General features: G+C 40.5%; 1 protein-coding gene across 1 annotated transcript in view; it reads left to right on the forward strand.

Annotated features, from left to right (window-relative positions):
• Window positions 1-4373: 4373 nt before the first annotated feature.
• The window catches only part of slc5a6a (solute carrier family 5 member 6a), a 33755-nt gene continuing 18433 nt past the window's right edge, over window positions 4374-19695 (forward strand). The window contains exons 1-7 of the mRNA XM_080832897.1: window positions 4374-4636; window positions 10354-10544; window positions 15832-16281; window positions 16613-16678; window positions 16781-16832; window positions 16923-16990; window positions 17084-17238. Coding sequence (XP_080689023.1) covers window positions 15934-16281; window positions 16613-16678; window positions 16781-16832; window positions 16923-16990; window positions 17084-17238 — 689 coding nt within the window. The 5' untranslated portion in view covers window positions 4374-4636; window positions 10354-10544; window positions 15832-15933. The remainder of the gene's footprint in view (window positions 4637-10353; window positions 10545-15831; window positions 16282-16612; window positions 16679-16780; window positions 16833-16922; window positions 16991-17083; window positions 17239-19695) is intronic.

Here is a 19695-nt window from a genome sequence, read left to right on the forward strand (position 1 = left end):
CCCACCCATTAGCAAATTACAGCTATTCATATGATAAGGGGATGGTGATTCAGTGATCTCCATTGGGTCATGGTGTTGCAAGATTCACTCCGGGGGTTTTGGGCCACAAAGACATTATAGGGCCATTAGGATATTGCCTTTGTCTTTGCGAGAGGTGTCACAGGTTTGTTCACACCAACTCATCAATATGCATTTGTAGGGGCACAGATTTAGGAATGGCACAGGACACTCTGAAATTATAAATATGTGGTAGTGAAACAAGACATACTTTCTGAATGCTAAACTAACATGTGTTTAGCCAACACCTATGTTTACAAGGCTCAGAAATAAAAAGTCTTGTGAATAAATCTTTACAATGTGTTTTTGTACAAAGTCTGAGCACCTCTGAAACCAGGTTTTTCCAAGGGTATGTTTACATTTGGTTTAAACTAAACTTTTTTTTACTACATTCCTTTTACTTACATGATATTATTGCTGAGGTCTTCTAGAATAGAATCATATATTCCATTTGTGCATCAATGTTTTTAGTTAAGCAAAATGTACAAAAACATCAAGGCATGTCAGACAACTTAGAAAAGTCTAAAAGGCCTTGGACCTAAAGGCCTCGATATACTTCTGCATCCCTCTCCGTCCTCGGAAAAAAAAATGGGCGGGCGGGGGCAAGCGGTTGATTCAGAAAAATGTGAAAGTACTGGTCGGCCACATACTACTCCGACGGCTATGCGTCCTGAAACCTATTCAACGCCGGCGCGCTGGGTGGGGTAACGACTGTTTGTTGAGGCCGTAGCTACTCTCACTACCTCTTTGTTGGAAGTCACTGATTGTTTTTCCTCCCTCCTCCCATTTGTCTCTGACCTGACATGTATGCCACCTCGGACTTTTCGAGCAGGTGTCGTCTCATGGGCCTTGGAGACGCTTAGTTGTAACATTCATGTCGAATGCTATATATTCACTTGAGAAGGCAAATGTATCTCCATCGTGGTGGTATTTTTGTGTGAAAAACATAGTAGCGTAAGCGATCTATAACAAAACGATATGCTTATCTTACATACAATATAGAACCTATAAAAAAAAACGGTTAAATAAAATGAATACATTAATTTTGGGGGGTATTTTTGTCAAATGCAGATTTGCAATGATTTCTGGGTAGCCCAGGTGTATTTTTAGCAGACCGCGACAAAAAAAACGAAAAGTTGACTCCAAAGATCTCGAATTTAAGACAGAGTGGACTGACAAGTAAGTAGGCTATGCATTTGTGCTGCTTGTGGGCAGGACAAAACCGATGTGTTTAGTCTGCAACGAGACGGTTGCCCTTGTCAAAAGTGTTAGCGCGAAACGTCACTATAAAGCATGCACACTTCGAACAGAAATACCTGTAGAACTCTGAAGTAAGGGGCAAAAAAATAAACCCACTGCAATCATCATACCAATCCACATGTAGTGTTATAGTTATATCAGAAACACAACAAGAGAATGCATACACATACATGCCAATTAACATGATTCTGATTCTGATACCTCAACATACAGTTGTGAGACTGCCTTTTCAACCATGAATATGATGAAAAACACATACAGGAGCACACTCACTTATGATCCTCTGCCTGGACACCTTTAATGCCCAATTTTCAAGAAGACGTTCTTAGAGAAATCGTTGTGTGTGTGGTAGTCGTTTATTGTATAGATACCTCCTCCCGGGAATCCTCACAACAGCGAATGATGGCAACTAACAGACAATGGTTGATGGTGGAGCTGGACTAGTTTGAGTTATAAGCAGTGGACGTGCTTGTAGCGATTTGAGCAACAACTACAACAACAACAGAACAGGAGACAGGTGGTACGTACGTTTACTAGATTTTCCTCTAAATCAAGCGTTAGCGTATTCACAATAACTCTCAAAAGTGTGCTGCTAATGTAGCTAGCCTCGCTGCTAATAAGTACAACGTTATCGTGCTGGTTATGCTCTCACACGCCACCCTCATTGAGGCAAAAGTAATTTTTGACTCATATGTCTTTCACTGCCGTTTTATGTAAAGTCAGTCATTCTAAATAGGTTCTACACATACATGAAATACATTTCCTATTTAATAGATGCAAAGTAATGCTGACAGCATTACTCCGTAGCAAATTATGTTAGATGTCAGTTGAAGCTGGTTGGAGAAGGCACTTTCAACACCGAGCCACCAGCCAAGGGACCAACAGTGGTCGGGAGAAATGTACTTTTCGAGGGTTTATATAAAATACGGTAGCCGTAATGCTGCATGCTGTGCAGCTTTGCAGTTTACCAAAGTCGTACTAAAACATTTTGACAGAAAACAGGAAATGTGAGGTCCTGACATGTGTGATTCCGGAAATTATGTTGTTTGGAAATGATGCCGTAAGCTGGCCAATCACAGCCAAGGGGGTATCCGACTCTCTCCGACTCTTTAAGAAAAGTTAGAAAAAAGCGTTTGTCTCCAACCAGCTCTCCGACGGCTCGGATGGGCGTCAACACCTGGGTGAAGGTGTTACCAAGGCGTGCCAAGGCGTGCCAAAGTGTCCCTCTACGACCAAATCGGAGAGAATCGTAGTGCTATAAAAAGGCCTTTAGAGTGTTAAAAAGACATTGGCACGTTGTTAAACTATCATTATGGATGACGCTCTTGTCGATGTATTACGGTAATACCATTGGCTGTTATATTTGAGGTGTTACGGTTTCTCATACCTGCGTGTATGACATGTACGTATGTCATAGTTCAGTTGAATGGTGTGTGGAGACGGATGAAGATAGCCAGTGCACATGTTAATGAATAAATAGGCTACTTATTAAACAGACGCCCCGCTTATACTTTCACGCCAAGTTATGACTGCGCAAGACAGATAACGTAACACACATGGATAACGAGGTGTTTAAAGGGTGAAAAGACCATCAAAATCCTTCAGATTATTCCAATGAAATTGAAAAATTATCATCTGAGGGAATTTAAAATCTTTGGTGGCTGCTAGGGCCAGCGATGTTTCTACATAAATTGAAATTTGTCTACAGTTTCTTTACAGTTATTTAGGTAAACAAACACAGGTCTATCTCTGCAGGGATGCTTTCCATGTTGCCAGACATTTATAATGACATTATGAGCCTTTCAGTGGCAAAAAGATGGGATAACATAACAACATAGCTGTGTTGTGGTTGCCGGATAGCACTTAACTCAATAGGCCTAGCCTGGACCGATTTTGATCATTAATTGTCAGTAAACATTTTTGGACCCATAAAGATCTAAAAATAGGGCCCAGGTAGGACAATCCTAAAGTTTTCATTAACATACCCTTTATTTCTCCCAATCTCCTCCCTCCTGCTGAGCAGATATTGGTGTCCTTTCCTCGTTTCTCTGTCGATGTTGAAGCCACATGAATGTGCCATCATTCCATCGACTTAATGGAAACGTTACCATAATATTAAATATTAAAATAAAGTGTGGTTTAATTCATAAACGTACTGCAGTTCATTTTTGCTGGTTTGTGCAAAAAAAAAAATCATAATTTGTGTTCTTAGGGTTTCAAGCAGAAGTCAGTCACTCTCGAAGTCACTGGCCCGAAAATGTGAAGTTGAATCACAACAATGATTTTTACGAGACAAACGAACAACAGCAACTTTTTCTATTAATTTACTGATGACATGAGGGATGAGCTTCACATAGGTCTGACTTTGTGTTGCTTTTTTGTTAGTTTTTTTCTTTTTCAGAACATCAATGTGCATACTGGCCATATAACGAAGGTCTATGAGAACAGGGAGGAAGGAAGTACGACCTTATTTCGCTGGTTGTCATGGTGACTCGTCGATTGCTTTTTGTGGTGTTTTATTCATAGTAAACGTACTCAGAGCTGATTGGACTATCTCAGATCAGCTGTTCTGGAAGGGAAAACTCAGTTTCCCATCCCGGGGTTAATCAACTCAAGGTTAATAATGCCCAGTACACATTTGATCGCTTAGAATTGTGTGCGATTTGATATGCATTGCTTGTGAGACCGAGTTGGGCTTTACTGCTACCCAGCTTCTAACACTCTTTAAAGTTATATGGTTGCCAATGTTCTGAAAACTTTAAACTGTACATTGAAATCTATCTTCTCTGGCATCCCATATCGACTGTCGGCCACTACCTTTATGTGCTACGCTCATTGGCTGTTTTAATTTCACTGTCATCAACATTTGCCCATTATAGCCAAGTAGCAACACACATTTAGCGTCTTGATTTCGAAAGATGATTCAGATTTAAATATAAATACGAGAGCCGTAAGGATGTTTTTAATATACCAACAGCTTCCAGTCTTGTCTAGACCATGAACTCGTCACGTTTGACCCCGCGAGAACACAGAATGCCCTCGCTGCTTGAACTAAGTCCTACCAGTACGGGTGCTTGTTGGCTCCTGGTGTTGTCTTTATGTCTAAGGTTATCTTGAACCCTTTCCTTGTGACTGCAGAATAGCTTGCCGGCACGTTTTGCTGGTATAGTGTACATGTCTCTGTTGGGCAATAAAAGCGTGGACGGCTAAGTTAGCTAGCTAGCGATGAAACTGAAGCTTATTTTGCTTAAGAAGACAGATCTACCAGTTGTGATTCGTTCCTCCATTCATTTGAAGAGAATAGCCAACTGTAGCACGGGTAAGTCTTTTGCTTTAAGGTAGTAGCTTCCTTTTAAATTTGATATAATGCCAATCTATTACATGAATGATATGTTCCTAGTGACACGAATGACTCACATTTCACATTTCATGCGAGATGTAAATGTCACATGCGAACCATGCGGTATGACAGGGTAATTAGCATAGGCTACATCATTTAAACTAACATTAATTCATCCCATCATTTACGTTTAACATAAACATTAAACAGTCTTCAATGTGTGGTGTAATGAGACTGTTGATTTCTTCATACATCAATGTTTATGTAAACGCCAGCCGCGAGGACATGCTTCTGATACTTGAAGGTTGCGGGGGACATTGAATCGACGTTTTCCATTATTTCTCTAGTAAGATCTCCCTGGAGAAATGATAGTTGATTTAGCTGCAACGCGTTGTTACCAAATGCTTCAAACCCTTAGAAATGAGGGACGGTTGTGATCTGGTCGGTCATTATTACTAACGCTAAAGACGTAGCAAACACCACCAACAGCCCAGCTGACACTGATAGAAGCTTGCCAACATACTAACTGGTGTCTTTTGGCAGTAAAGCTGGCAATGTCATGCGTGTGAAAGCTTTCCTTCCATTTTTGCAAGGGGGTTCCAGCCCGTTACACAGAACTACATAGTGCATATCCTGGATAGCGAGTGGGAAAGACACAGGTGTTTATCTGTCCTTCTCATGCTATCTAAATGAATTTGAGAATGGTACCAATAGTTGCCTATAAAACCATACCTCAAAAAGTGTCGAATTGTTGCATAGTGTTACTTTAAGCTTGCATTATCCAACCACAAGTTTCATGATATTGACACCATTGTAGAATTCTCAGGTCTGGCTTAATGCTAAATGCCACTTGCTTTCCTATTAGAAATTGTATGAGCTATATCAGGGGTGGCTAACCTCTCCAGCTCAAAGAGCAAACAAAACCCAACACCATTTCGTAGAGCCACACTGCTACCAGACTATCATGAAAAGGTTCAACATAACATAAGAGCCATAGAGAAGATGTGTTACAAATACAGGAGAGCAAGGTGGCGGTAAAATTACGTTAACAACACACATCCTCACTCACTCACTCACAAACACACACACACACTCACAAACACACACACACACACACAGACACAGACAGACACACACACACACACACACACACACACACACACACACACTCTCTCTTTCACTCACACAAACACACAGTCTCACTCACAGAAAGAAAACCCTGACCACACATAAGAAGACGGGCCCAACCAATAATCAGTGTTCACAGCACCAGTGAGAGGTGAAAATGTATTCTTGTTACCTCAGGACTCCGGAGCTGCATATAAGTCTATTTATTAGACAACAACAATTGCAATCGGGCGCACTCACAGCACAAGGATGAAAGTAAAGATATATAAAACACATTGTAAAAGATGTATATAGACAGAAGTTTAGTGTTCAGCAGGGATAACCACATGGTGGATCTCTGGCGTCTGAGGCTCCCTGTCTTGCAAGTATGGCAGTTTTGCACAAGATAGGAAGAGGCACAGTTAGTTTGACCCTTCTTATCACCTCTGGTCTAAACATGCTCTTGTACAGACTAAGTGGCATCTAATAATCTAAGTTACACACACCCACACACACAGAAACACAGAAAAGCCATGTACCTGCTTACATAAGCACATGATTCATACAAGGCATTAATACAAGGCTTGATTTATAAATCTCCATCAACCAGCATGACATGGCCTATAGTGGAGACGGATAGACAATAGAGCAGCAGCGCAAAACCAGTTATGCTAATAGCGTAACGCACACAACTAGCAAGATGCCAACATAACATTAACAACAGTTAATCACAGGCCAAGTTACTTCATAAAGAGCCTTACTAACAGTTGCATTGCTATTTTCTTACCTTGACTTACTCAGTGTGACACCGGGCAGTCTTTCTTTTCCACAATCTTTTTCAGGTCTGGCGTGTATTCAGTTGTGGCCACTAACAGCAACTCTGTCACATGTGTTTCTATGAGAACACAGCGATGTTTTGATTGTTTCAATTTAGAAAAAAATGATTTACAGACATAGGTTGTTCCAAACATTGACATAAGCTTGAGTGCAGCCTGTTTGACATTGGGATATCCGTCTGTGAGCACATTTCTCCAAAACTCAGTGGTTCCCTCCTCTAAGAGTTGGTTATCACTTTTGCACAGCCCTGAGGCCATTTGCAGCCCCCCAATAGTTATTGCGGTTAGTTTTGAGAGAGACAATTTCGCTCTGTCCACAACCAGTCTCTTTGAGATCGATGCCACAGGTCCTGTCGTTCAACGGCACATTGTCAAGCAACTCTTCCTTTACTGCGCAGTCTTCTGACACAGACTGCAGAAATATGGCCAACTGTGGCTTGTCTTGAATATCGCAAGCCTAATCCAGAGAAATGCTGAAATACCGGGCCTTCTTAAGATCTGTCCATAACTGTGTCTCAATCACGTTGTATATGTCTATATCCTCTGTGTAATGGTGTGCCGTGACAGCTGCAAGTCTGACACAGATTGCTTCAATCTGTCATTGTCAAGGTTGAGGATGGCAACGTCATCACGTACATAAGACTTCACAGCCTTTCTCACACTACATGACTTTTTAGCTCAAACAATATTCCATGCCACCTGATACGAGGCCAGTGGAACCGTTTCAGAGTGCTTTGTGAATTTAGTTTGTTTCTCTGACTGAGGTTTCAGAGTACTCATCTTGTGCTTACTAGTAACACTCTGGATCTGTAAAATTATTAAAGCCTATGTTTTCTTTTTTACCTCAGACAAGTGTCAGTATCAGCTGATCGCACATGAAAACAGAGCAGGGTGGCAGGAGGGAGGGGCAGGAGTGGCGTAACCATGATGACAATTGTTTGAATGTTGCATGTTTGGACCAAAATGTTACTTAAAGCCATCTTGCGTGATGACAAAATATACATGAATAAATATTACATTAAAATCTGACAGCTTTTTGTCTGTATTGCCAAATATATGCTTGGATTTAAGATGTTTATTTTACAGTATGAAAATTTTGTACACCAAAAGAAAAGTCAGTGAGCACTAGAGCTAGAGGTTCGCCACCCCAGGGCTATATAATATGTCTCTACTAGTATGCTCAGGATCTGCATTTGATTTGGATTCAGTGGTCTTAAGGTGCCATAAATCAGAAACTGGAGGATGCTTTTCCAGCATGTGGAGGGAACTTGCAAACGCAAGCTTGTTGTTAACTACAAAAAGACTGAGAAATTGTCTATGGATTTAAAATGGCTTTAACATTGAACCAGACATGGGTATAGATTGCTAGCAGCAAGCCAAAGAAAGCAATGCTAATGTAGATTATATTAAGACAGTGCTTGCCAGTTATGAAACATTACTGATGTGTTTGTTTGTAATCACCAAATAGCCAAAGTATAGTTTGGAAACTCACTTGCACTTTCCCAGCTGACAACGTGTTTTGGCCTCAAAGAACGCTAACTTCTTTCTATATGTGTGATGTCTTACATTTTGCCTGTTTTGTCTGCAGCAGTCTGGAAGTGAGCCCAGGCACTCTCTCTCTCTGAGATTTTGCCCCTGCTGCTCTCTTGTCTGCCAAGACGTTTTTTCTGATTAGCCACCTTCGTGTTCTCTTAGGATCAACTGATAAGACAGCTGTTGTTTCTTTCCCAAGTTTTGGTTGTTGTTCCATGAGTTCAGGTTCTGTTCTTTTTCTAATTTGTCCCACTCACAAAATTACTTGCGCTTTAAATAACAATACTAACCACATTTTGTACTTAAAATTGTGCCACCACCATGTAAATGTTATACATGACCATTTGCACTGTCTAGTGCAGGTAGAGGAATTTGCAACCACACAGTTATACTCCTGTAAGAGACGGCACACGACAGCACCATGGGCACAACTGGTGTTCGTTCCCTTCCTGTGGTTTGCTAGCCTGGATGCCAGACCGAACTTAGCCCCTCCCACAAAATTTGAGGTTAGGAAGTTCGGTCTGGCACTGCTCCGTTGGGGAGAAATTATCAGAAGGCAGGATTCTGCCGGACCAATCAAATTGTCAGGGCGTGCTTTATACGATGATGGACAGATGATCGACCGTAACGTTATCAACTACGTCACCAACACTTGGGTTGAGTTCGTATTCAACAAACACGGCTGCCGCTGGAGAGCTAAAATTTGGGGATTCAAGTCTGTTTTAGAAGACATTGATAGCGCATTTATTTTGAAAGAGGAACAGAGACACGCTATCAAGGTATTTGTCGATCAAAAAGATGTTTTTGCCGTCCTTCCTACGGGATCCGGTAAAAGTGTAATGTACTACGTTGCTCTGACTGGTTCTAGGTATATCCGATTGAGCGAAGAGGCATTTAGTTTGAAACACGCCCCATAATCACAGCCCAATGGAGCAGTATCAGACTCATATTCTGACTGGAATTATGAGTATGACATCGTCAGGCTAGTGGTTTGCACCAGTAAACCACAACCTTGTTTCAGGCCACACACTCAGTTAAACATCACTGATTCGAATAGCAGATTATATTTGAATAGACAGACAGGAAAAGCTCGTAAAAAATGAAAACATGTAATGTGCAATGAGGCGGAGGTTAAAGCTGGTGGCAGAAATGCTCAAGCAGTATACAGACATTTGGCAAATAAATGTCTACCCCTGTGGCTCTGTTATAGAGCTGTATCCGGTGCACCTGATGTGAGCAAGACAAGTGTAAGCATACAAAGAGTACAGGCAGAAGAGAAGAGAATTGTTTCATTTTTGCTATGTACCACTGATGTGAAAAATGCACAGCACACCATCAGATTAATCTGTATTTCAGTATTTGGACACACTGTAACTTGTCTGGGAATTCCCTGGGATATTCCAACTCATGGAACGTCTCTCATCCAATCAGAAACAGCTAAATAACTCGATAAAACCCAATTGTTTTATTAAAATGTAAGCCGTAAGTGTAGTTGTTTTTATAGAAAAGTTATTTATGGACAAAAGTGCAATTACAAAATGGCAGTTTGTGAAAAACGTAAGTGGCTGGTAGAAGAAAGAGTTTATTTCGATCCCTGCCCTGATGACTGGAAAAGCACTATCTTTACATGAGAGACAAATAGACTCAGGACCCCATTTTGAGGGAACTCAAGCATGTGTCATTTGTCCACTAGGGGGTGCTACAATAAGGCTAAGGTCTCAAGGCAGAGACATGGCAGCCTGTCATATACTCTGGCCTTCAAGGGACCGCTTTATTACTGGGGTCCTTGCTTTGGCCATAACCCGCATCTGACTGTCAATAAAGTTGAGGGCCTAGGACTGTGTCAGCATGTCTTTCCAGGCTTAGAAAGACTCTATCTGCATTCTCTAGGTCAGGGTTGACATAGGTTGTCATGTGGAGCTTATGGAATGTGACTTTTTTTTCCAGTGGCTGAAGACTACTTGCAGTGCAGAGTTCACATTTGGTGAAGGTGCTGCGTGGATTTCAGAGAGCACTTAGTCACACACAGTTTCAATAATCATTATGTATGTAAACTTGATCATTCATTTCTGTAAGGATTGTTTACAAGTCTGTACAATTGGTTGCATGAGCATTTAGCTTCATGAGGATTTAAAAAAGTGAATACAACAGAATTGTATTTTATTGCCAGGTTATGTTTTGTTCCATTTTATAAACTATCCTTTTTTTCTTTTTTCAAAGGGAAAAGCCATCGTAGACCACCTACACTTGCAAATTTGCATATTTTGGAAACGTCTACCCTTCTCTCCCTCTCTGGTACTGGTTAGTTGCCTTGAAATGTTGCCGCCCATGCCAAGGATAATAAACGTACATCAGGAGAAGAGGAAGAGCTCCTTGGATTGTCATTTAATGGGCTGCTAATGAATCCAGAGGTAAGAGCTGCTGTATTTTCTATTTCAACTAAACACAACTAAGATATTTCACTGAACGAATGTTAAAAGGCAGAGCTTAAAGATGGAAATCAGAATTGGATTGTCAGACTCGCTGCTTTTGATCTACCAAAGCCTCGGTTTCCCAGTGTGAAACCACTGCTTCCTTAATCTCAGTTTTGTCTTGGTATGCTATAAATCTCTTAAGCTTTTAAATAAGCGACTTTTGCTTATGTAGTTAAAAATCTAGGTCATGCTGACCTCCCTTGTCCTTATCATATAGCGTATTATGGCTCTCATTATAACAGAAGTTATATAAAGGGTAGTTAACTAACATGTTCTCCATATCCATCTCCAGACCTGTTAAAATAAAGTGATTGTTTAGAGGGAACAGTGATAAGATATTTAACAGATTCAGTCTTCTGTTATTCAGCTTTTCTGCATTTTATTTTCAATTTTTTTTTCTTTTGAACAAAATAACTTTTTTTTTGTCAGTGTTTGTCAAAGGAACTTTTTTGTAAGTATGTCACAGTGCAGTTTAAATCTCAAATTTGAAATATCAAAGCCATTAGAAAGCAATGAAGCTCCTCCTTTAGGCGAATTATTGTAGATTGTGCTCAAATGAAGGAACGATCTTGTGAAAAACTATTATTGGAAGTGTAATTAATAATTTACAAAAATTACAATTAAATTACTGTATCAGTAGATAATGAAAAGGTATTTGAGTTTGAAGTTGCCTAAAAGAGATTGACAGCACTCATCTGCACTATCAAACAGGCAAGCTTATACAAGCAAAAGCTATTTAAAGGTGTAGTGTAGATTCTGAACCAGTACACTAATGCAGATGAATTACTAGTGATAGTGATTTAGGCAATCAGTCCAAACACCTTCGGAATTCCTCATAGCTTGCTAGAGTAGTGTAGCGGCTGTGTTGGACAAGTGATATAACATAACACGATTTAATTACAACATAGGACACATACTATTTGTATCTTCTGAGCCAGGCATATCAATGTACAGTCGTTGCCAAAAGTTTTGAGAGTGACACAATTATAATTTTTTTTAAAGATTGCTGCTTCAGTGTCTTTAGATATTTTTGTCAGATGTAACTATGGAAGACTGAAGTATAATTACAAGCATTTAATAAGTGTTAAAGTTGACAATTACATTAAGTTTATGCAAAGAGTCAATATTTTGACTCTTCTTTTTGAAGACCTCTGCAATCCGCCCTGGCATGCTGTCAATTAACTTCTGGGCCACATCCTGACTGATGGCAGCCCATTCTTGCACAATCAATGCTTGGAGTTTGTCAGAATTTGTGGGTTTTTGTTTTTCCACCATTCTCTTGAGGATTGACCACAAGTTAGCAATAGGATTAGGGTTTGGGGAGTTTCCTGGCCATGGACCCAAAATATTGATGTTTTGTTCCCCGAGCCACTTAGTTATCACTTTTGCCTCATGGCAAGGTGCTCCATCATGCTGGAAAAGACATTGTTCATCACCAAAAAAACTCAAAACTTTTGGCCACGACTGTATATTCTAATTAGTGTTGCACCGATGCCATTTTTTGGCTCCGATACCGATACCGATACCTGGCTGTGCAGTATCGGCCGATACCGATACCATACCGATACCACTCTGTTTGAAATTTGGAAAATATTTTTTTTTATTTTTTTTTATCAATGGTTTGGTCCCATGTATAATACTAGTGTAACAGTAAGAAAGTCAAATTACATTTCTTGACAGTTTCAGCACTTCAGACATAACTGAGGACTAGTCCTCTATAATTGATGGTTTACCTTACTGAGCAGCACAGTGGCTTTTCTGAATTTGAACACAATAGAGTTTGGTCAGTTCTTTTTTTTTTCTTTCTTTCCCTGTATTGTTTCTTTGTGTGTTTGTTTTGTTTGTGGACCAAACCATTGATAAAAAAAAAAAAAAAATTAAAAAAAAAAAAAAAAAAAAAAAAAAGTATCTGCACTATTTGTTGGTACTCGCCGATACCGATACCACCATTTTAGTGCTGTATCGGGGCCCTATCCGATACTGGTATCGGTATCGGTGCAACACTAATTCTAATGTGTGTTGTGATGACAAGTGCTAACAAGTACTGATCCTATTTGTAGATAGCTTTACTGTAGCAAGTAGCTTCACTGCTTAACCAAATAGCAGCATTGTGGGAGTGGAGCAAGCAGCACGATGGAATGGTCAGTCTTATTCTGAGGCATCGAGGACCATTTCAATGGCGTTTTTGGAACAAAGTGTTACTGAGAAATGGCATAACTTCCAGTTTGACAGATTTACCCTCAGGTATATAATCACTCATGAATGTCTGGCCATATGCCCTCATCTCTTGGTGTGTTCACAGCTCTTTTGGTGGCTTTTGATTGAACAGAAAACCAGAACTGCATGTACCGTAATCACATTGTGGGTTTGGGGTAATACCCGCAGCTGTTGTCATATTCTGACATTCAAACACTCTGATGTTCAAAGTGAATTTGGATTACTGTAAACCTCAGTGTTTTTAATTTAGCAAATATGCTAATGTGGTGCCTGACATAAACATCAGACAATGCTTGGTGTGTACTGGGTGTACTGGATTTCCAAGTGTTTTTTCCCTACTGGCAATTAGATTTGCAGGAAGGAGGGCTATCTGGCTTGTGGCAAAAGGGAAGGGAAAACAATCAGGAACATGGCAGATGAAATTATACACGTATCTAGATGAGCAAAGTAGCACACATGGGGTAAATGTACCCAATACATACAAACATAACATTGTGTATACATGGTGCATACAAAATTGATGGAGGATAAGGTGGGGAGAGAATATTCAAGTATTGTAGAACAGCCTAGCGGGTAAACAGTGTTTTTTGAAAGCTACTATTACAAGGGTAAGTAGAGTAATGGAACAGAAAACTGTCATTGGTGGCAATGATTTATATTGCAGGAAAATGCCAGTATTGGTTAAAATAAGTGTATGACAGTGTGGGTGGTATGTAGGTGTAGGCCAAGGTTTATACAACTAGATCATGCTTTGACAGTAATCATGATTGGTTGTAGGCAGTTACTTTAAAACAGGGTAGTGAGGTTATATACCTAATAATGTTGCTGAAAGTAAACTAGTAATGTAAATTAGTAAACAGTAATTTTGCTCAAACCATGTGTTTCTTCTGTCTGTTTCCTCGGCTCAAAATGCTTGAAACTGCGCTTAAAACACTTTACTAAAGGTAATTGTTTTAACTCACCCAAAACATATATTGTCAGGCCTAACCGTAAAACCATCGGTCCACCACTGGATCTTGGTATGCCTCCGGTAGAATGTTTCTGATAACTTTTTCAAACACTGAAAACTATGCCTATATCTCCACTAGTTCTGTCAAAAAAAACATTTAACAGCATTTTGTTAAACTCCATGTATTCCATAATTCAAACTGTGTAAGTAGAGCAGGGCAGTGGCGGTGCAAGACATTTGCTATGGGGGAGCTCGGTGTTTTAGCGAGGGTGCTATGAAATGAGGGTGATAGCCAATGTGTCACATGGTTCTCTACTACAACACCTCCCCACCATATCGTCTATCATCTGTTTTCACGTTTGCTCTCTAAAGTGTCTATGGGGTCCATGAATAGCGCTATACAAACCAAATGTATTATTACTATCATTATCCTGGCTACTCCCGCGCTCATAGCCGCGCTCATCTGCGACGGTCACTGACAAAATGTTGTGACGCAGCCTGACTCAGAGCTTTGTCAACAAACGAGGGAGACGGACGAGGGATGAACAAAATAACAATAATTTATTATAACACTGAATTTTAACAATAGCAAAAGTCAATAGCCAAGTCAATCGCGCCCGTCTGCAACCGGGAAGGGACCTCTCTCGGGAACTGGAGTAGAAATCCTGATATAGCCAACCCGCGCACAGGTGTGGCTCATCAGGCCTGATGACCCACCACTCCAAACCAGACACCTGGAAAAGAGCCAAGGGAAAGAGAATAGACACCTAGTGGAGTGGAGGGGTCGTCACAATGTATACAGCATGTTATAGATTCCACAATCCCAAATGCTTCCCTTACTTTAAAACGGGCTGGTAGTGGGTGTTAAACTGGCTTTATTTAGTCATCTATTGATAAGAGACACCTTCCATTCTTTCACACTCACACTTCTTGCACTCCATCTCTCTGCATCACTCCATTTTCTTTCCTTCTTTTCATCTCCACTCACTTTATTCTCCTCACTCTTTCTCTTCACCCTGTCTATATGGATATCCACTGTTTTTCACTCTTCCAATTTTTATTTCTCCTACTCTGTTCATCAATTCCCACTCATTTTCTCTTTCATGTTAGCTTCCGCTCACTTTCAAGTTCTCCATCCTACCTTCCATTTTTTTCATTTTTCTCCCCATGTCTTTTCTCTCTTTCCCACTTTCACTCTATCTCCCCAGAACCTCCCTCCACTCTATCTCTCTATCCTTTTGCAGCTCCTTTTCCACACCCTTCACCCCTCTCTATCACTCCATTTTCTCATCTTTCCATCTTTACTCTCTTCATTGTTTTATTTCTCTTTCCCTCCACGCTGTGTCATCATTTCATCAACATCATTTAACTTCCCTCATATAGAAACTGTTGCTATGGTAGTATGGGACAAGCAACTTTGAGGGGTGGGAATTGTATCCAGTTCAAAAACCAACTGTTCTCAGATGCTCTTTGTTAAAACAGCATAACAGAAGAATTGCTAATAGCTAATGAGATGCTAGCGGCTAAAACTAGCAAAACCTCTTGAAATGTGCTTCCTTTGACACTATGACAAACTAGTTAGTCAACAACTCTCCTAACACAGTCAACTATCAAGCAAGTGCAACACAAGACAAAGCAAGACTGCAAATAAGCTACTTACTAGTTCGGCAGACAGTAGAATCCGGGGGGCTTCAGGCAAACCTACATTACCAAGTAATATGCTTACGGACCCTAGTATAGCAATGGTGATTTTCCATATTAAAAGCCCAATTTAAGCTGTTATTTTAAGGTAAAACTGTTAATCCTAACCCTAACCCTGAAGTACAATTACTGCATAATGCTACTTTAACTTAACTTACTTAATGCACTAAGTGCTTTGAATGACCAGTCTATGAATTCTGTAATGTAAGTAAACTTGCTCTGCCTTGCCTGTATGTTATGCAAATCAGTCACTCTGTGTGTCACCCATTGCTCATGTAAATGATATATGATTTAACTTTTTCCTGTATATCCCCCATTGCTCATGTTAATGATGTATGATTTAACTTCTTTTTGCAGAAAGGAGTCTTTAGGGGCTTGAAAGAGGATCGAATGGGTGTGGTCTCAGGGAAGCAATCCTGAATTCAGACAGAGCAGGTGATCCCATCCACAAAAGACATCATGGGAGATGTGGTCCAGATGCACTTTTCCACGCCGGATTACGTGATCTTTGCCATCCTGCTGGTGGCCTCCACAGGCATTGGGCTGTATCATGCGTTTTCTGGTGGACGTCAGCGGACCACACAGGAATTTCTGCTGGCTGACCGCAGCATGAGTTGTTTGCCTGTTTCTCTCTCACTCCTAGCCACTTTCCAGTCTGCAGTGGCCATCCTTGGAGCCCCCTCAGAAGTGTACGCCCATGGCACCCAGTACTGGTTCTTGGGCTGCTCTTACTTCTTGGGTTTGCTCATTCCAGCTCACATATTCATCCCTGTCTTCTATCGTCTTCGCCTCTCAAGTGCTTATGAGGTACCAAAATCAGAGATGCCTTAATGTTGTTGTTGAAGTGTATGTGGGTATGTGCATGACAGAGTGTTTTGAGAGGATGGAAGATGCATACTAGATATTAAAAGACACACATACTTTTAAGAAATCAATAGATACCAGGCTGATACCAAGTTACCAATAGATACCAAGCTGAAATGTTTTGAGCAGCTGTGTGTTCTCCTGGAGTTAAAGCACATTACATAAAACTAGCCTATGTACAGTAATAGTCCTTGGAATATGCTCAATGTGGAAGTGAATGTTTTCTGCTCCTGTTTGGCTGATGTCTTTTGATAATGCCTCTTGTCTGCTGCAGTACCTGGAACTGCGATTCAACAAAACAGTCCGCGTCTGTGGGACGGCAACGTTCATTTTTCAGATGGTGAATGTTTTTATCCTTCTTTTGTTCTTTGCAATTTTCCTTTGTTTCCTTTCCTATATCGATGTTAATATAAATATTGTCTTGGTATTTTGTTTTTTGTAGGTCATTTATATGGGAGTTGTCCTGTATGCGCCTGCACTGGCCCTTAATGCAGGTGGAAATGGAGCACATTTAGTATACATTCTTGAGAAAATGTCCCCTTTTGGTTTGCTTGTTGTAATGCGTGAGCTTTGTCTTTACATAGTGACCGGACTTGATCTCTGGGGGGCAGTGATAGCGCTGGGTTTAGTTTGCACATTGTACACAACTCTGGTAAGTCGGGATCAACTTGTTTTCTGGCTTTTAACAAGCATTGTATTCACGGTGTCTCCTCTACCTACCTCATTGTATTTTCTGATTTTCAAGGGAGGCTTAAAAGCAGTGATCTGGACGGATGTATTTCAGACCATTGTGATGTTTGCTGGCCAGCTGGCTGTGATTATAGTGGGAACTCACCAAGCAGGGGGCATCACTGAGGTGTGGAGGAAGGCCCAAAAAGGGAATCGAATCTCTGGCCTAGAGTAAGTGCCTTCTCGATTGGCTGGTGTGATAACAAATTGTAATCCACACCCTCACTTAAAATGCCCACAGGCTGTTTGGTGACATTGCCTTGAAGTAGGTTGTTGTTTTTGAGACACATATGTATAACAGTGCTAACATTACAGCAACGCAAGTGTTTTTGCACAGAAAATGCTGGTTGAGATAATAACTTTGCTCATTAGCATAGATTGAACATTTGTCTAAATTGAAGTATTCAGCAGACACCTGTATCCAAATAAACTATTTAACCCTCTGGAGTCTGAGAGCTGTGAGCCACTTTTGAGCTAGTTTAACATCCCTTGACATTTGTATAGAGATGTTGAGATATTGTAAACATTTCTCATTTTTCCAAATGAATATTGATGAAGTAGGTGTCAACACACCTGTAATAGTTGTTTACAAAATGAGTTGCTTTGGTCTGATATCGCTGACATGCAACATGTAGGCTAGAGTGGCATTTCATACAGTTTTATGATATGCTGCACCAACAGAGCAGAGCAGAACAAAATGAAAAATGTACTAATCAAAAATGTAGTCTGTGTGTACCAATCACATGAGTTGGTCTATGGTAACCAATCACGTGAGTTGGTCTGTGTGTAATAATCGCATGAGTTGGTCTGTGTGAACCAATCATTTGAGTTGGTCTGTGTGTACCATTCAGGTGAGTTGTAGTCTGTGTGTACCGATCACATGAGTTGGTCTGTGTGTACCAATCACGTGAGTTGGTCTGAATGTCCCAAACACATGAGTTGGTCTGGGTTAACCAATCATGTGAGTTGGTCTGAATGCACCAATCACACTGAGTTGGTCTGTGTGTACCAATCATGTGAGTTGGTCTGTGTGTACCATTCAGGTGAGTTGTAGTCTGTGTATACCAATCGCGTGAGTTGGTCTGTGTTATCCAATCGCGTGAGTTGGTCTGTGTGTACCAATCGCATGAGTTGTAGTCTGTGTGTACCAATCGCATGAGTTGCATAGCTGAGACATGCTATCACTATATTGTTCCTCCTATTATTCCAGCTTTTCAGCTGAAACCACTTTCTTGTAGAAACTTCTTTCAAACTTTGTTGCTTAGGTAAATTTCGTGACACAAATGACACAAACTGTATTCATTTTTCTACACTTTATAAATATAATCTTTAAAAAATATTAAAGCTCTCTCTCTCCCTCTTACTCATCTATCTATCTATCTATTAATTTTTTACTTTATTTTTATATCTTACATTTCTTTATCTCTCTTTTCCACTCTCTTCTTTCATTCTGTCTCTCTTTTAATCACTCTATGACTGTTTATATACCTGTCTGTCTATCCTCTGTTTCTGAATTTTTCTCTCTGTCATAATATCTTATCAATTAGTCCTGTGTTAGAAGAAGGACAAAGACAACGCGAGAGGCAAAGAAGCATGTCCAATGCTAAGGCGATTGCTAGATTTTACACGTCATATTTAAAAAACAAACAAAACCCCACCCAATAAAAAAATAAATCTCCATATTCTACATATACCACACCCCCCCCATAATAATACTCCCATCACCCTACACAAAACCCCCCACTCCCATTCCTATACCAAACAACCCCTCAACTAATAAATTAACCCTTAATCCCCAACTCCTAATTCAATAAATCAATCTCAATCAAAAATTCATACTATCTCCCTTACATCTTACTCATCCAAATTTCACATCCTCCACCCCCCACCCTAACCCCCTCCCCCTTACCCTCCACCTACCCAACAAACCACCCCCCCAATCCTTCATAAAACCATTCCCCCCACTCTCTACTCCCTCAAACACCCCCCTCTCCACACCCTCCTCTCCCCCCCTCCCCCTCCCTCTATCACATCTAATAACATCTACTACCTCTCCCTCCTTCCCTACTACAATCACTCCACCAAAATAACAAAACTACAATCCCCCCCCACCCCACCCCTACTTCTCAATCCAAATAACAATACACACATACACCCATCCCCTAAACAATCAAAAAATACTCCAATCCATCATACCAAACCCTCTCCACCCAACCCACTCAAAACACTCACTCCTCCTTTACACTAATAATATTTCTTATTATCCCATTCTCCAAAATCCAAACATCTCTCTCATACATCTACCCCCCCCCCTAACCCCTAACCCTATCCATATTCACAACACTACCTACCCTATCCCCCCCTCTCCAACCCCAAACTCCCAACACCACTCCCCCCACCCAACCTCATACTACCCTAACCCACCCCCCAACTCAAATCTAAAACCACCCCATATACAAAAATATCTATTCTTCCCCTTCTTTACTCCTAATTAAAATCAACACTACCCTCCCCTAATTATCTCATTTACTCCTAACTCATCACCCCATATCTATACAACTCCACTCACCCCTCCTCAACTATAACACAACAAAACACAACTAATAATAATAATCTCTCTCACCCACT

Source organism: Sprattus sprattus (genome assembly GCF_963457725.1).
Source record: "Sprattus sprattus genome assembly, chromosome: 2".
NCBI classification, from domain to species: domain Eukaryota; kingdom Metazoa; phylum Chordata; class Actinopteri; order Clupeiformes; family Clupeidae; genus Sprattus; species Sprattus sprattus.